The 18,257-nt window shown below is 40.7% G+C and overlaps 2 protein-coding genes across 2 annotated transcripts in view; both read right to left on the bottom strand.

The window, feature by feature from the left end:
* Window positions 1-230: 230 nt before the first annotated feature.
* On the bottom strand, window positions 231-6,751 carry LOC146621794 (derlin-2-like). The gene is made up of 7 exons (XM_085366884.1): window positions 6,623-6,751; window positions 4,125-4,190; window positions 3,963-4,036; window positions 3,770-3,863; window positions 2,754-2,949; window positions 2,490-2,580; window positions 231-1,035 (listed from the first exon to the last, which is right to left on the bottom strand). The coding sequence occupies exons 1-7, from the start codon at window positions 6,710-6,712 to the stop codon at window positions 933-935; spliced, it is 714 nt and encodes a 237-aa protein (XP_085223010.1). The 5' UTR covers window positions 6,713-6,751; the 3' UTR covers window positions 231-932.
* A 3,718-nt stretch (window positions 6,752-10,469) lies between these two features.
* Window positions 10,470-18,257, bottom strand: part of LOC146621788 (stromelysin-3-like) — a 31,935-nt gene continuing 24,147 nt past the window's right edge. Inside the window, exons 4-8 of the mRNA XM_085367675.1 lie at window positions 16,713-16,846; window positions 14,716-15,011; window positions 12,157-12,361; window positions 11,196-11,453; window positions 10,470-10,594 (exon numbers count right to left, since the gene is read on the bottom strand). Coding sequence (XP_085223801.1) covers window positions 10,470-10,594; window positions 11,196-11,453; window positions 12,157-12,361; window positions 14,716-15,011; window positions 16,713-16,846 — 1,018 coding nt within the window. The remainder of the gene's footprint in view (window positions 10,595-11,195; window positions 11,454-12,156; window positions 12,362-14,715; window positions 15,012-16,712; window positions 16,847-18,257) is intronic.

Genomic DNA, 18,257 nt, shown 5'->3' with positions numbered 1-18,257 from the left:
GAAGAAAACCAAGATCAGAAATTCACTGAATTGGTATTTATTGGTAAAATAACAAAAACAAACTTTAAAAAGAATTATTGCCATTCTCCTAATTTATTTAATTTATTTGCAGTATTGTAACAGAGTTTTTCCTGCTTTTTTTATTTTATTTATGTAATCGGTTCCATGTGTTCATCATATAATTTTCAAATTTTGTGTGATGGTAGATACCAATAACAATGCGAGCTGAGGAGAAACCATATCGAGTAATACATCATATATCATATCATATGAAAGGGCACGGAGAGAGCTGTGCAACAGGCTTTTTATTTTTTCAACATGACGCTTGCAACGTCACAACGATGCTACAACAGGCTGATGCCATGATACTGTAAGAAAAACAGGCTGACATCAGCATGTTGGAATAAAAACTTCATGAAACAATGTTTCAGTATATCCCTCGCCCTTCGGGGGGAGTTGCACTCTGGGTGCTCTTGTTTTATATTTGTGCTCATTTCTCCTTTTCCTGCATCATGTGTGGAGCAGACTGAGGTGAAATATTAACTGATGACAACGCGGTATGTTTGCCATCAGTGTAAGAAAAATCCCAAACAATTGTGGCATTTAACCAATGTCTCCTTACTGTTGACCTTATTACAGCGTCCCTCTGACTGAGCTCGTCATCCACATCATCTCACTCAACCAGTTTGCTGTGAAGTATAAAACCTGCACATGTACAGAGTAAAGCTGTTGGTGTAGCAAACTGTGGACCCTCCATGTCCATCCATAGTGAAAAGTTTTCAGCTTGTTCTTCCATTTCTGGTCCTTTTTTCTTGTTAAGGCAAATGAAATCTCTGTGGTTACAATACGCTGAACAAAGCTAAATATTCAGTCTATACAGCTTTACAGTCCTGTGGCGGTCTGTGTCTGACTTTTCACAGCTCTCTGGGCTCTCAGTTGTGTTGCTCCCCATTCGGCTGCAGGGCTCCACCCTGCTGCTGCTCCTCCAGGAGGGGACGGTAGTCTGGGTCCTCTGGCCGATCAAACATGGCCCGTCTGTTAGGAGAGAACAAAACGACGCTTGTGTTCATTTTCACCTCATACCGTACCGTGCAAAACTCTTGAGTCACCTCACATTTCTTCATATTTGGATTCCAAGGAGTCAGACTTTTTTTATTGTGCCTTATCTTAAAGTGCTGTTGTCTAGTCCTTGTACCTGACCATTTTAAGGTTTCTCTTTGGTTTGCTAAGTTACTTAACAATGACGTGCTGAATTGTTTAAGCATAAAAAAAGCACAAAACTTAAGGCACCAATGTTGTGTGTACATATAACCCACAACTTAGCAAAGAACCAATTGTAAATGTTATCTTTAGGCATTTTGTTACTAGCAGTCTGTTACAAAAACACATAATTTGTTCACATCTCTTTGACTGAAAATGTTGCAGTTTTGGAGGCATAAAACAGAGTTCACTAACAAGATGATTCCCAAAGAGCTGAAAACACATCTCAGCATGGTGTGCAGTATGTCCATAAAAAAAGAAAATCTGAGAACACTGAACAAGTGAACAGTACCTAAAAGTCATGTATTTAAGGAATTGGAAAAAATACAGCAAAGACCTGACACGGGACGTGAGAGATCTGATCCTTCAGTTGATCATTTACTGTTCACTGAAGCCTCATCGGAAAAGCAATTCTTAAGAATGGGAAACAGGAAGGAAAGTCTGAGGTATGCCGAACTACACAAGAAGTGTGTGTGTGTGTGTGTGTGTGTGTGTGTGTGTGTGTGTGTGTGTGTGTGTGTGTGTGTGTACATCCATCTGTTAAACATGGTGGAGGCTCTGTCAGGGCTTGGGCTGCATTTCAGCCAGTGGTGTTGGGAATAGTTATGGAATTATGAATTCAGAAGTAGGATGTTGATCCACCATGCAATACCATCTGAAAATGCATGTGATTGGCAGCCTCATTTTTCAGTATGGCAATGAACCCAAACACACAGCCAGTGCAGTATAAGCATCCCTGGACATAAAAAACAAAAAAAACAAACACATAATGGAGCACTGTCAGTCTTGGTTTGGCCTCCCGAGACCCCGAACCTCAACACTGAAGCAGTGTGGGATCATTTTGACAGAGAACAACAGAAGGGAGAGATTTGGATGTCCTTCAACAAGCCTGGGAAACTATTCCTGAAGACTACTGAAAGAAATTAAGAGAGAGCTGCCCCACAGAGTTCAGACTGTCATAGAATAAATGTGGTCATTCCAAATACTGCCTTTCAAGCTTGTTATAATTGTACAAACACTTTTGGCTTATATGCTGTATTTCCATGTATATTTGCACGTTTCAATAAATTGCTGCACCAGTTTCCCATTTTCCTAGCAAAATATAAAAGGTGTATAGGTGGTATAACCAGTATTGAGACCAAGTTTTCAGACTGTGCCTCGACTGGTCATCTCTCTAAGAAAAGAGTTTCCACATGTTGGACTTCAGCTGAATAAACACTGGTTCTTACAGAAGTTCTGGAGTCATCAGCAGCTTCCTTCCTCCCGGCTGGTTTGGAAACACATCTTCAAGGAAATAGTACATGTGACCGACACTGATACCTGAGGAGAGAATAAAGTCAGACACCCGAATTTCAAATAAACTATTGGATCGGATAAGGGGAAGAATTAGTTAGTCGGTTGAGTCAGCCGGTCTTTTCCTAAAAAGCGCCTTTTGCCAACCATTCATGTTAACTGGTGTTAAATGAATGAGCAGAATTCGAGTCGTCTCATACCAAGCAGGTCGACCACGATGGAGTTCCCGAGCAGCAATGAAAATCCCATGAGCACCCAGGGAAGAAACGGGGCCTGAAAGTTCAGGAGGCCGAAGAAGTTCATACGTATGAGCGGATGTCTTCTACTCCACACATACACCAGCATGATGATAAAGGCCTGACCCAGGAAGAAGATGTTGGCGAACAGACCGAACAGCTGCGGGACTTCAGGTTAAATAAAAACATTCACCTATTCATCAAGAGTCAAAGTTTAAGAGGACAAACTAACCTGAACAGTTGGAGCTTTAGTTTAAGAGAGAAAGCTATTTATTTGAAGAAACAGGGTTTTATACATCTGTTAGTCAGACAGAACTGGAATATAACCCCACAGTAGCTGATTAAGCTAAACAAAAAGAAGAAACAAGTTTTTCCATCTCATCTCTGCAGGTAGAGACAATGTTATTGTTTAATGAATGCTAAACCCTCCACAATAAAAGCCAAACTATGACATTCCCGTCATTCCAGCAAACCATGTTACATGTTTATAGCAGAATTAATCCTGCAGTTCAAACTCCCCATGAAACACAGCATGACTGCATAAACCTGCACAATAACTGTTTAACAACCACCCAGAGACACGTCTGTGGTAAACCCACTCACAACAGCATCATTAACCTGGAATCTGAGCAAACTGCTGCGCATCATCAAAAAGAGGTGCACTCTGTACAGCGACTGACTTTACACACTTGGAGCCTGCAGACGTCTGCGGAAGTCTCTGACTGACATTTCTGATCAAAGTGGAAATAAGTCTTAAATTATCTGTGGAAAATCTGGGAACAGGATTTCACAACTAGTTTGGATGCCGCCAATCCAGGCAAATTACACAAGTCGACATACAGTGGGACTTTCAGTGACAGAGAAGAGAGCTTGTGTTAAAGTCAAAGGATCTTATTCCAGATTTTCTTCATCTTATGCCATCCCATAGCTGTGGTTGTTTACCCATCACTCATCCTTCGCCTAAACACGTTAAAGGATACAGTGATCACGATCCCTCCAAACAGGAACATGAAAACAAAGTCCGCCGTCCTGCCCCGAAAACAGCCTTCCTCCAGCATCCGACAGTATCGATAGCTTACTTTCAGTTAAGGTCTGCTCAGCTCTGCTGCAGATTTCACCATAATGTGAGCTTCAATTCGGTAAACTTTCATATTAAGATACAGAAAAAGATACAGAAAGATGATGTTGAACACGAAACTAAATCCGAGAGAGCCGAAGAACAGGAAGCTGGTTATCAGGCGCCATATCTGAGAAAGAGAGGGAAGAGGAGTGTAACAGTGATGATATAACACATAATTAACTCAAAGTTTCAGTTAAATAGTTGGTAAATGGTACCTGGTATCTCCTGATGATGAGCTCTGGGTTAAAGTAGAGCTGAAATGGGCTGATGAACTCAAGTTGCTAAAAAGTAAAATACAGCCTAAAATTAATTAATTCTGGGTAGCTTGTATGATTATTCGCTATAACTAACTGGAAGTTCACTTAAAAAGTCCTTGTTGTCATTACCCTCTGCAGAATTTAAATAAAACCTTCACCACCACCAGGGGGCAGCATTTTACCAGCAGGTGTGTTGAAAGCTTTTTAGATGTTTGCTGCTCTTCTTTTACCTTTTGATAATTGTTCTATACCTGGTCTTTCAGCTGCTCCTTTTAGGGGTTGCCCCAACCAATCATCTTCCTCCATCCTATCCTAGCCGTAGCATCTGCTTCTGTCACGCTTGCCCTCACATGTCCCACTTCACGAAACCCATGGATCATTCATTACTGTAGTGCCCCCGTTTTCCTGGCAGCTCCATCTTCATCTTCTTTGAGTATATATCCACTCTTCCTGCTCTGCACATGTCCAGCTTTGCCACCTGTCTTTTGGTCAGTGCCACTGTCTCCAAACCATATATCGTATCAAATCAGGTCTCACTATCATCTTGTAAACCTTCCCTTTCACTCTTGCTGCTATCCTTCTTTCACAAATCACCCCTCACACTTGTTTTCACCCACTCCACCCTGTCTCCACTCTCTTCTTAACCTCTTTTGTGCACCATCCGTTGACCCCAGGTATTTAAACTCATCTACCTTCACTAGATCTTCTCCTTGCAGCTTCACTGTTACACCTGTCTTCCTCTCATCCACACACATGTATTCTGTCTTGCTTCTGATGACCTAGTGTATTGTCTTACTTATTTTTTCATTGATTGGACTTATTTGTATTTCCTTCTGATATCTGTACCTGAGCTGAGGTAACGCAAAAAATTTCCCCATCGTGGGATCAATAAAGTCTTATCTTATCTTCTCAACACTGCTCCATAAAAAACTCTTGACGCAAACATTACATCTGTAATGTTCTTTGTTAGCCTGTAGCCATACTACTACTCGCTGATTGTCACCGCTCTCCTTAGCCTAGCTTCTCTCTCCTTCCTATATCTTCACGGTGTGGCTCATCAGCTTTATCCCTCATAGTTACTACAGCTCTGCAGACCACCTTTGTTCTTGAAAATCAGTAACAGTAAACGTCTTCTACATTTCTGGTCAAAAAGTCCACTTCCTTTTCCCCTAGACACCCTCTCTTTACCTGCACAGGTATGTCATCTGGACCAAATGAAAGCAATAAAACTGTCATTTGAAAAGAAGTGCCACGCAGGTGTTTGGTGTATCCTCTACCATAGGTGTCAAACTCTGGTCCGCGGGCCAAATTTGGCCCGCAGCCTAATTACATTTGGCCCGCGAAGCCATACCAAATTACTATTAGAGCTGGCCTACTGGTATTACCGTTTTGTGCTAGTCCTGGTCGTTTTTCTCAGTTTATTTAAAAAAAAAAAAAAAATAAATAAATAAATTTTTTTTTTTTTAACAAATTTCCCACGTGTGGGACTAATAAAGGTTATCTTATCTTATCTTATCTTATCTTATCTTATTATACAGCTAATATATATATTGTTTAGTATTAAGCTTTGCTTGTTCCATATTCAGTTTTCCAGCAAAACTTTTTTGAGTCCATAAGAAAAGATTCATTCTTATATCTGGAGGAAGATTTTTTTTCCAATAAATATTAATGTTAGCCCGCGACTTTGTTCCAGTTTTGAATTTTGGCCCACTGTGTTTTTGAGTTTGACACCCCTGCTCTAGACAGAGGATCCTCTCACTCACTCCTTACTAATCCTCTACTTATTTCATTCATCAGCTCCCCAGAGTGCCCCCTCCATCTTCTCATCACACTCCTTTCTTCACTCACATCCTAACCTGCTGCACATCCTTTCCAGCTCGATCTCTCTGCCTGGCCAATCAGTACAAGTCCTTCTGTCCTTCCTTAGTATCCAGTGTCACACACACCTCACTGTAACTAACTTTTTCCTTTGAATATTTTCCCCTTTCCTCTGTCTAGAGGAAACACCAAACGCCTGCATGGAACCTCTTTTCAAATGACAGTTTTATTGCTTTCACTTTGAAATTATTTACCAAGTTCAGTGGTAACACATCAACTGATACTACAGGTACTTTCTATTACACGTGACTTACTGTCACTTCATATCATATTAAATAATAAAGTACTTCAGATATAACCACGATCTCACTGACACTTTCTACATGAGGAGGCTACAACTAGATTCAACACTTGTGTGCTAAAAGGTGCCTAACTTTACCACTCAAGTGTTTCCATAACTTTTACTTAAAGTGCAGCAAGTGCTTAGATCTCCTGACTAAGACTCACAATCTCACAGTTAAAATGTTGTAAGAGTCCAAGAATAACAAAAGGCAACATCTCTAATTTGCACAGTTTGAGGACAAAACAGGTTTTCCCCTCTGATCGGCAGATTGTAAGTTGAAGGATTTGTTTCTTACCACAGCAGCAGTGGTGAGGACACAGGCGGTCGTGTACGCTCGGGTCACCACAGGGATCTGAAAATACTCCTGAGTGAAACTGTGAGCCATCCCTGCTGCTGCTGCTGCTGCTCCTGCTTCACTGTCAGCCATGATTTACTCCCCGAGTGAACAGCACAGGCCACGCCCCCTCCCACCACCTGACAATCGCATCCACTCATCAATTAACACCATCCACCCCAACAACACAGCAAACCGTTAGCGCAAAGTCTTCGCTTTGAAGACCAAAAATGCATTTTAAAATTTTTTACACAATTGCTTTGAGTCGTGATGTTATTAAGATTTTTATCTAATATTTATTTTGTTAGTTAAAGTTTATGTTAACAGCTATACGAATTCCTGTAATATTATTGTAATATTAACAAGAGAATAATGTGGGACTGTTATCTAAACCGAAAGTGTGACGGGCAGTTTTTTTTTATAATGACACTAATATCTCTCTAAAGACTTCTACAAAGCACATTTTCCAGTTTTACAATTACAAAACTAAAGTTAAAGAGTTTAAACAGGTCTGCAATATTATAATACGATTCAGTAATATTTCTGTTTTTATCTACAGTATATTTTAATATTGTAGATAAAAACTTTTTATCTATTTTTATTCTTAAATAAGTGTTACATAATCCATAACTTTACCTGGAAATGTCGAGCTCTGGTCTTTAACTTTAAATAACTTTATATAAAAGCATACATGACCATCAGGGAAAGCTCAAGTGAACAATTTAATGCCATTCTGTGTTGTGCAACAAACTTGCACTGGACACAGAGGTCTGCAATCCACATCATGCTTTATTCCTGGCAAACACACAGTATTAGAGTTTGGCTTCCCTACCCTGCCAGCATAATTTCTAATGTTTGTTGTACTTTTGGTCGGTCTTTCCCAGATGGAGTTTCACTGGAGTGATGTAAGATCCCTGACTTGCAGAGAAGGCTGCTTCAAACAAACTCCAGCAATATTATTTAAAATCCTTGTGAGGAGTTTTTAAGGCTTGCATAAGCACAAAAATGTCAGGCTGAGTTACGGGTTAAAACTGTAATTACTTTTACAGAAATATATCTTATAGAATGTGAGTTTCTGTTTTAAAGTGTCTGAATCAGTTTCTGAGCTTGAATCTCCCCAGAGCCAGACGGATAAAAAGGTTATGAATTTATTTCAGTAACTTATAAAAAACAGAAAACAATACGCAGGTCATACATTTCAATGAACAGGGTAAAGGCTACAAAAGATTAAAAACAATATTAAAGACATGTATATACAGGAACATTTTCCTAAGCTGTTTGTGTATAAATATGTTTGAAAGCAGAGTTCACGGGTTGCAGAAATGATTCAAACAACAATGAGAGCTGTTAAAACTCGCCAGTGTCCTGCACTGAGCCTTCAAGCGCTGCATCAGGAGGCAGCAAAGGAAATGATGGCGCAATGGTTCTCAACCTGGGGGGCGCTGACCTACAGAGGAGTCGCAACCAGAGTTTTTCATGTCCTTAAATTGCTTTTACTTTCCGGCATTGATGGAAAGAATTTTCTTTACAGTTTTATGTTAAATATTGTAAATTTTGACCTCAGGCTGATCCTCGAACACTTTTGTTTATTTAATATTTCAGACTGTACCAACATAGTATTTGAAAATGACTCTGGTGCAGACGAAACCAAATGTAACTTTCTTATTGCTGCAACAAAATTTTCAGCTCAAATTTAGTTTTAAATCCTATTTTTTTAAAAAATGTTTTATTTACCAGGTTGATCTCCACAGCCGCTGCTATTCCCAAACCTCTTACTAATGAAACAGAAAAGAGCACCATGTGACAGATGGTGACGCAATGACTTCAAAGATGGCACAAAGAGTGACCACGGTCTCTGAGGTGGTTGACAGTGTTGCACTCTAGATGGCACCCTGAAGCTTTTCCTGCAACAGGTGCCTGCACGCTGAGAAAGTGAGAACTTTACACCATCATGCTGGAAGAGTGACATCAAAACGTGATGTACAGCAATGGCATTCGCTTTTCTTCTGCCTTTTTAAAGACCCTGCACTGTATAAAACATAAAATATTTACTAATGCCAGGAAGAAAAGTATCCGAAAAACTCTTGTTCAAATATAAAAAGTAAAGGCAAAACCTCCTCGTCTCAAACAGCAGGGGAGCGGACACTGATGAAACGTTGCTGGTGTTACATGTTCTGACCCAGAGGAGAGGCTGGGTTTCTTATATTTATTCAGTGACTCACACCTGAGTTAGCTTAAGACCTCTGAGCAAACTTTAAAGAAGAACATACACGTTATTTATGGCAACTATTACTGGCTGAAAGTGACCAACTAACTGTCACATCATGGCTACCTTTGGTTGTGGCTAGCTTCACCTCTAGCAAGGCTGACATGAAAAAAGCTGTAGGAGGTGTATCGGTATGTGGATTCTATCTGTCAAAGCAACTCGAGTGGTTACAGTGTTAATTTTTGATTCTTCATTCTTTGGCTTTTTGTTTCATTCACTTTTGTGTATCTAATTTTATCAAAACTTTCTATTGGTGTAAGGAAAAGAATTGAAATAGGAGCTTGAAACATTAGAAACTTCGAATGCTATAATCTTGGAAGTTTCTGGTTTTCGTACGGATAAAAATTTAAATTAGATAAAGTGCAAAGGAAACGTGGCATAAATCATCATGACTCAGGTGTCTGAAAACATCAGTTCTGAAAGGACTCACTGAATAATGCATGAATGGTAATGCTATCTGCACTATATTTTTGGTATCTAACAGCAATGAATGTTTGGCACAAATGTTCTTTGGTCCAGCAGTGATGGTGAATCTGGCCAGATGTTGCCCAAACCAAATCTGTGTCCTATCTGAGACACATCTGGCCCACACTACATTTGCCATAACTGCCAAATGTCTCTCACATCTGGGTGTGTTTTGATCGTAGGCTGTATATAAGAGATGCACATAAAGCTACATCAAATATAATTTTAACCTAATGAGTTCATGGCCTCGTTTGCCAAATTAAAGCCATACAGAATACAACACGGGGTATAAATGATACCTTTCCCTGCAGTCATAAAGGACGATCAATGTTCACGCTTGTGAGATTGTGTAACATTGCGTTCTTTTGAGAAATGCTCAGCTCGAGGCTTCAGAATGGGACTATCTGGTGGGCTGTCCATCTTTTTATAGATTTGGTGATTTTGAATTATGGTTAATGGGACTCAGGTTGGCAGGAAAATCAACTACATGTGCAATCATGTCTGTAAGAAAGGGAAGCATAGCTGAAATTGTTGCTCGCTGACATTCCTGCTGAGTGGCTCCTGGGTTTCATCGTTCAAACAAAACTCTGATCGCCACCTACAGCAGCTCATGTACAAAGTTTGATGTCGCTCTTCAGACCCTCATAGGGTTAGCAGAAGTCCGTCCATGATGAAAACACACAACTGCTGGAATGGAAAACACAGACTAAGGAGGACAGTCTGCGGACCAAAATCTCACTTTTCGGCTCAGAGAAAGGAGGTGAGAAGTGTGCAGTTCACAGCACACATCGTTAGACAAGGGCCCAGAACTCAGCCTTACTGTGACAAAAATGTGCAAAATAAATATGAGTATAGCTGCACAGGAGGTGCCAAGTCTGAGGGAATACAACTTGGTTTTCCTGAGAAGAAGGTGTACTTGATCTGTGTATCAATAAATGAAAGATAAACAGATTCAAAGGAGACGCTTTCGTCTCCTTTGAATCTTTCTCCAAAGATAAAAATGTCTTTGCTCCAAAAAAACCAAACAGACAAAAAAAGAGACTACTCCATTGCAAAAAAACAAAAAGATCCTCAGATTCAGAATCGCCCGTTTCTGCAGCCGAAGAAATCCACGCCGACGTAGCGAGGGTAGCCCTCCAAAGAGTTCATGTTAACAGGGTCAAATTTCCAGTACTGCCGTCCTCGGATGAAGTGAGCGTAGCCTGAAACACAGAGAGCACAAACAAAACATTTTTTATCAGCGCCACTGCGAATGTACCCGCGTTGGCCCAACAGCTGCTCGCTCTTGGCCAGATGTCAGATAAGCAAGTGAAAACCTGAAGCAGCAGAACAAGGAAAACAAGCAGCGTGCAGAGCAAAACATCCACAGGAACACATGCAGCAGCTTTTATGATAACTGGGTCATTCATAAATGACATGTTGAAGATAAAATTATCCTTGTTGTGTTGTGTGTACAGTTACACTTACAGCCTCTCTTACTCTCTCCATGCATTTGTGTTTTTAGTTTGATTTGCTTGAAATCAAAAGGAATCGTTATAAACTGATAGCGCTCGTGTAAAACATGAAACCCGACTGCGGCGTGATTCTGAATCAGATTATCTTAATGCTGAAAATCATTGTTTGTTGCAAAGCTGAAAAGCTGTTAAAACCACTGCTGAGTTATTTTTAAAACTTACCAAGCTTGTAAAGTATTTTAAACTGTTTATTATCATATTTATAGCATGGTAACGTTCCTGCGTCTTAATTCAACAATCACATGTAGCGCTCCAAATGTCATTTTATTTCAGAGACACGCGCACGTACCGTAGATGTCTCGGAAAGCGGCGTCCACGACGCTGGGGATGCCGATCCAGTCCTGCATGCTGCGCGGGGCAGACTCGACTCGGTTGTCCTGGGGGCTGAACCTCCAGTAGCTGCCTGACTTGAAGAAGTAGGTGTTGTAGTTGGGGTCCTGGCCCCAGCGCAGTGCTGCCTGGATCCCAGACTCATACAGGCCCAAATTCCTGATGGACTCCGGCCCCCTGATCCGCCTCTCAGCATCAAACACCCAGTAGTTTGCACCTGCACAGACGGTGGGCTCCAATTAATATTATTTTTATATAATAAGATGACTTGTAATTAATGTACATTCATTTTTTTGGTATAATGTATTTTCTAGCTACAAAAATGAATCGGTTAAGTATGACGTGAATTCTGAACGCTGTATGCTGAGCCATGTGTCAAGTTGACTAAGACGCTTCGCCATCTTGTGGTCCAGTGTGGTATTACACGAGAGTACTGCCTGGCCTTATTTCAACCTCATTTGAGATTTCTTAAACGCATCTTGATGGTGACTTCAGACCTGTTGTTTCTTCCACTGATAGGTTAAGTTAACTTTAGTAGACATTAAATGTTTTTAAAAAAAGGATGTCAGAAGACTTTTTGACTGGCCCGTCCATAAAGCAGACGCTGATCAAGCAGCTGACGTTTGTCAAGATAAGAGCAACAGTTATTTTATTTAGCTATACGTAGCTATACGTATAATTACGTATAATTATAAAAACAGCTTTTACAGTGTTTCTGGGAGTCTATGGTGGTTTGGTACACTCGACTGCAGCAACATCACAGACCCATGTTAATTAACATTTTTACATCTATTTAAACATGCCCATACATGGGCAGAATGCTTTACTTCTGTGTTTCTGTACAATTATCGCTCCCCTGAACTGCGCTTACATAAAACCATAAACCACTTAAGAGCAGCTCAAATGTCTTTACTGCTCACCTTGAAAGAACCAAATATTCCCTGACTTGTCTTCAAAGGCGGCATCGATGTTGTTGGGAATCCCCCGCCAGTGACGGGACGCCAGTGCCGGGTAACCGCTTTCCAGATGCCCGTCCCTGATCCTCCAAACGTAGCCCGACTTAAAGAAGAACAGCTCTCCTCGGATCATAGATACGGCATCAAACTCTGTCCTGCAGGCATCGGGCTGGAAAAAAGACAGATCGAATGTTCATTTCCACATGCAATCATCTGCTTACATGTAAGGTTTGAGAGATTTATGCTGCACGTAATGAAGTGTTAAAGAGCCGTTTTATTGTCTGAAAAGACAAGCAAAGTGGGTCTTTGTGCTTCGTAAGGCTGAAGACTACTTTTATTCCCACAAACGATCACAGGGAATTTCAGGGATTTTCAGTATAAGTGAAAATCCTCTCAGTTACAAATTTTACACAAAGAAGTGATGTGAAGTGGAAACAATTCCCGGTCTTCGCCTGAGAGAAACTCTCACGAGACTAAAAGATTACTTTTGTGTTTGACCCCCATTTATCTTGTATGGTTGATGAAAGAAAACACTCATGTCTAATGTGGTATAGTTTCAAAGACACGCACTGTCAGACTGGCATGCAGCCTTGAAATATATTTTGCAACATAAGCGTCTCCTGACCGCACAAATCGATGCCATTCACAGGATGAGGCTTGTTGAAAAATCCCATAAAACTCAACCGAGCTCCATTGTTTTCCCAAAACAAGCCATATGTCCCATTAAAAACACACATGTAGGTTATCCGCTGGAACTCCCTAATGCAGACTGAGCCCCTAAATATACAGTATGTCTAAAAATAAAAAAGCACAACAATGTGATTGGTTAGTGGTTGATTAGGTGGTCGTGGAACAACAGTAATTATACTGTTGTTGGAGCAATACCAACACAAAGAAATCAGGTATGCTCTTTAAATAGTCAAGAGGTGCCACTGTGTATATACCCCAAATAGTTCATTGGTTGATACACTGATTATTTTGTCCATATAGTGATAATTTATCAGACATCTACAGCTTAGCAAGCTAATACATTTTATTAAGAAGCTAATTAATCAGTGGCAATATGCAAAAGTTTTAACAAAGCATGCATGAACATAAGTCTCAGTTATACACTGTCATGATGTGACGATCGTTTGCTGTTTTGTTTTGTTGTTTGGCAGCTTTCCATCCTTTGTAACTTGATCAGACTCACCTGTGTTCTATTAGTCACTTTCTACTTTATTTTGAAATCTCTATTTGTCTTAAACTATACCTTTGTTCTTCTTGGGCCACACCTGTGTACAATTAGCCAATTGCCCTCCTCAGTATATGAACCTATGTTTCCCTCCCAACTGGCCAAATCATTTCATCGTCTTTGCAGTGCTGCTTGCGTCTGTTCATTCTTCCTCCCATTCATAGTCGTTTTCTTGTGTGTGACCTCTGGATTGTTTCATGCTTTTTGCCTGTAGCTCATTAGCGCTTGCCATGCTGTCAGATTCGACTGGAAACACTGACTCTGAGTTTTAAAACAACAAAAAACACCTTTGACTTTAGTGAAGAGGTGAAGACTGAGAATAGGACAGTTGACTGAAGCTCCTCAACCTGTGTTTAACAGTAAAACTGTGACTCTGCGTCAAAGCCGACCTGGCCCAGTGTTGGGTCCTGACCGGGCCTCCCTCAGCGTAACGAATAATTCAATATGACTCAATTCATTCGTTTTATCCATATAGCACCAAATTACAGCAGCAGTCACCTCAGGGCGCTTTAAAGTCTCTCCTGACACAGAGAAGGTTAAACTCCCTTTAATCACCAATCAGTAACTGATTGATATTTACTGTGCCACATGCATAAATGTGCGTGACTCTCTCACTTTTGGATTCATACGCTATGAAAGTGCAGGCATTTAATAAACAGCTGGAAACAACACGTCAGCTCCAGCTTAAGTCTTATCAAAGCAGGATCAGCTGCGTTTACTGAGGAATCTGATTAATAAGCTCTTACAGTCAGATTGTCAGACATGTAAACCTTGTTTGTTTTTTTGCATTCTCCTATGTTTAAGCTCCGGAAATGCCTTTTTAAGGCCAATCCTTATAAGGTGTAAGGTTTGTTTGGGCAGTGTGAGCATGAATGCAAAAGTGTGTTTCATAAACCAGAAATGTGACTATCAGCAACCCTGATGATCTTGAAAACAATAATATGTTTAGGCTATCATGATCCTGTTTAGGTAAACTTTAACTTGTTTAGGCTAACGTTGTCCTGTTTAGAAAAACCATTATCTTGTTATGGTTCTTGTTTTGGAAACTATTCAACTGTTTATTAAATTGAATGACAACTAATTTGAGTCGTACAGCAGAAATATAGTAGAGTCAAGATATAGTATATTCAGATATAACATATGCAAATAATGAAATCCTAACAAAAGTTTTATCCTCTGGGTACCACGAATGCCTGCATAAAGCTTCAGGGTAAAGGTTTACTTCACACCTCTTGTGTAGATTTAGGTCATTTTCATGACTCTGTGATTGTTGCATCGGTTTCACTTACTCCAGTAGGGAAGATCTCGTTGCTCTCAGTAGTAGTAGTAGTGGTGGTGGTGCTGGTGGTGGTGGTAGCGGTAGTTGTGGTAGTGGTTGTGGTGGCGGTTGTGGTTTGGGGTTCGGGGGCTCGAACTCTCCGAGATCCGTACAGGTGTTGGATGCCCCACTTGTCGTCATTGCTTATTCTGGGTGGAAAGTCGGCGAAGAAGTAGTGTGGGGACATGATGGCTCCCTTCGTACGGGTGTGCTGCAGGCCCAGGACGTGCCCGAACTCATGGGCGGCAACCTGGAGAAGGTCCATGCCTGCAGGGTGGAAGGATGGAGGGGCACACCTGGTTCAAACAAAGTCTGAAGATAGTTTTGTTTGTTTTGACCTGCTTGCACGGTGGGGATTTTGCTACCTAAGCCCATCCAGTGCCAAGGCTCCTGAACGAGTCATAAAAAGTACCTCTCCCTGCTGACTCATATCTACTCTCAGCCACACATTTCACCGACACACAGACGTTATCAGTGCTGCAGCAGTGCACGGTAATAAGGAATTCGATTTGAATCTGCACGCCTGCACGAGTTTCTTTTGGGTACTCTGGACGATTCAGCGACATACTTCTTACTGGCAATATTAAATTAGCTGCAAGGTGTGACAAGCACTCTATGAATGTATGACCTCAAGAAAACATGATTGAAAAAGTGACGTTGTCTCCCCAGCCAAAGCTGGTCACAACAAGACAACAAAAACATCTGTGAGTCTAAAACAATACACAGATGTTGTTGATCATGTTTCCAGTACAAACACATTTATGTCATTTACGTGGCTGTTTTACTGCCTCATTTGTGGTACAGTGAACTTATTTTCTGGACTGTCACAAACATTGGGTTTAAGAAACTGACAGCAACATGGACTATTTTTGTCAGTTTCGTACTTTTCTCATATAAAAGTATGCCTTGCTTTGTTTTGGTCTTAGCGATAACACTATTATCTAAAAAAACTGCAGCATGAAAGTTTAGATATACGTCAGTTCAGCCCATATATTAAAGTAATGTACCTGACAACTATGGAAGCTCCTGGAAACTACTTTATAATTTGATTAAACAAGTAAAAAAATGTCCATCAGTCCAAAAGTCATCCATCCATCCATCCATCCATCCATCCACCCATCCATCCTCAGCTGCTTATCTTATCTTAGTGTCACAGGGAACTTCCCTCCCCTGGGCATGTCATCCAGCTCTTCTGAAAGGAGGCTACACGCTACCTCATGCAGCACGTAGCAGATGCCCTCATTTGCTCATTCCTGCTGCTATCTGCAAACTCATTCCCTCTGTCACAACCCAAAGTGAGGCCAGGAACTTAAATCAACCATAAAGTTACAATTCTACTTTCATGTTCATCTGTCTTTACCGTTAGACCATCTGCATCATTGTAAATGTTGCACAACCCTCTCCATTGATCTCTTCCACTCTTTCTTGCCCTCTTGGGACACTTCTTCCAAAGATCTCTACCCAGAGTACATACCCCATCCTTTTCATGCTGAGAACCACACGGCTTCACACTTTAACCAAATTCCCAATCAAGGTTCTTAACACCTGACTTCAAGCTGCCCAACAGAACCACATCATCTGGATAAAGCAAAGTCAAAATCCTCTAACCACTGACCCCCTCTGTCCCTTTGCTGTGCCCAATAATTCTGTCAGTAAAAATTATGAACTAAATCATCAGTATGAATTATTGCTAGCAATGAAAACCAAGCTCCTGTTATGGTATACGGGGATCAAAAAACCCATAACAATAGGCTGGATATTACTGAGAGCCACAGATGAATGCCTTCTGCAACTCCACAAAACATGGCAGCTATTTACTGAAACAAATGTTCTGCTGGGAAACAAGTGACAGCGACAGCAGCAGACAATGGAGATATTCAGACAGTAATCACAACTGTAATTCTATTCATTTCACAGTTTTTATGCACAGCTTCCAGCAATAAAAAATAAACTCAGCCATACACTCACCCATGTGGTTTCCGAGTGTCCATGACTCATCAGCGTCAAAATGAATTTCACCTTGTCGGTGTGTTTTAGGGAAGAAAGCGTGAGCAAGAATGCCACCCCGGCCATCAAAGGGAAGGTTGTCTCCATGCCATAAACTGCAGGTTTTTATAAAACAAACACTCCGATGAGCAATAAAGGCACTGAGCAGAAACCTTTTAACAGCTTTACAGACAAAAGATTCTAAACATTCATCTGTCAGCTTCAGCTTTAAGGGAGGATTCAACACTAGCAGAAAGAATAAGCACATTTGGATAAATTAACAATGTACTGCTCGTCTCTTCTTTTGCTTGTTGTCCCTCAGTGTTGTGTGTCCCCCCCACTCCTAGATCCCTGTAGTTCCCTATATCCTTTAATGTGTGCATTCTAGTGGTGCAACGGATCATTATTGATCCGTGATCTGAACAGTTCCCACTCCACGGTTCGGCACGCACGTGATCCGAAGATTCGAAAAATAAAATAAAAATGTGTGTATGGTGCGCGTGGTCAGTCTGTCAAGCGATAGTTATGGCCAGCGCTAGCGGTCCAAGTGGAGGAGCAGAGGAGTTTGCGGCATTTAAGCAGCCCTTTGCTGCCCAATCCGACCGGGCTAAAGCTATTAAAAAAGGTGTTTATGGCTGCAGACATGAGGCCATATTCCGTTGTGCAAAACAAGGGGTTTAAAGATATGATGAACGTGCTTGAGCCACGCTATGACATCCTGTTGCGTGTCCACTTTGGTAACAAGATCGTTCCAAGCATGTATGAGCAGGAAAAGTCTAAAGTTATGGCTGAACTGCCCCAGGCATCACTAACAGGGATCACTAAACGATTTGCTGATTATATATATTTGAGGAAAATGAACCGTATGTTTTGGTCTTTGTAGTCATAAATGAACAACAATGGGACATCTTGGATTAATGTGTGACCTCACTCTCCATCACTACTAACGCAAGAAAAAATAAGAGAATATATTTGGGAAGAAAGGTAATCAACCCTCCAGATGTGCTCATAGACCTGAATAATCGAGCACCTGGTGGCCGTAAAGGTTACTGGGGCATTTAATGCTGGTTTTTCCTTTATCTTATCATTCATCTGTAGTTGGTTCTATAAGAGTGGATAAAAGCAATTCAAAAGCAAAAACACAACCTGATTCAAAAGAGGAAAAACATAAAAATCGCTCCACTGATAACCAATCAAAGCTTCACAAAAGAATTTACGTAATTCCAAGGATGACACAGATCCCCCACAAAAGTCCAGTTTTATATCTCTGGTATAATCTCCTCGTCTTTTCTTACTCTGTAATCTCGTGTTTTCATCTTTGTGATTCTGGAAATCCCTCTGTAGCAAAGATCTTTGTCTTTAGTTCAAAATGATCTATGCTGGATCTAACTCACAACTACAACTACAACTCTAAAAATGTAAATGTAATCTCATTTTATTCACAATAGAACTCAGAAAATGTTTAAAGTGAGACAGCATTATCTTATTTTGATTTTGATGGCACCAACGTGTCTCGAAAAGTTGGGA

Source organism: Diplotaxodon limnothrissa, linkage group LG12, assembly GCF_057381915.1.
Source record: "Diplotaxodon limnothrissa isolate DT_005_m linkage group LG12, D_limnothrissa_male_GT1.1, whole genome shotgun sequence".
Classification (NCBI taxonomy): Eukaryota; Metazoa; Chordata; class Actinopteri; order Cichliformes; family Cichlidae; genus Diplotaxodon; species Diplotaxodon limnothrissa.
The sequence above is the reverse complement of the archived record's forward strand: the minus strand, read 5'-3'. Positions and strand labels throughout refer to the sequence as shown.

Coding starts and splice junctions, on each gene's coding strand:
- LOC146621794 (XM_085366884.1), bottom strand. CDS start 6,712: ATGGCTCACAGTTTCACTCAGGAGTATTTTCAGATCCCTGTGGTGACC. Junction 3,864..3,962: donor GTGTTCAACATCATCTTTCT/GTATCTTTTTCT, acceptor ACTGAAAGTAAG/CTATCGATACTGTCGGATGC. Junction 1,036..2,489: donor CTGATGACTCCAGAACTTCT/GTAAGAACCAGT, acceptor CTCTCCTAACAG/ACGGGCCATGTTTGATCGGC.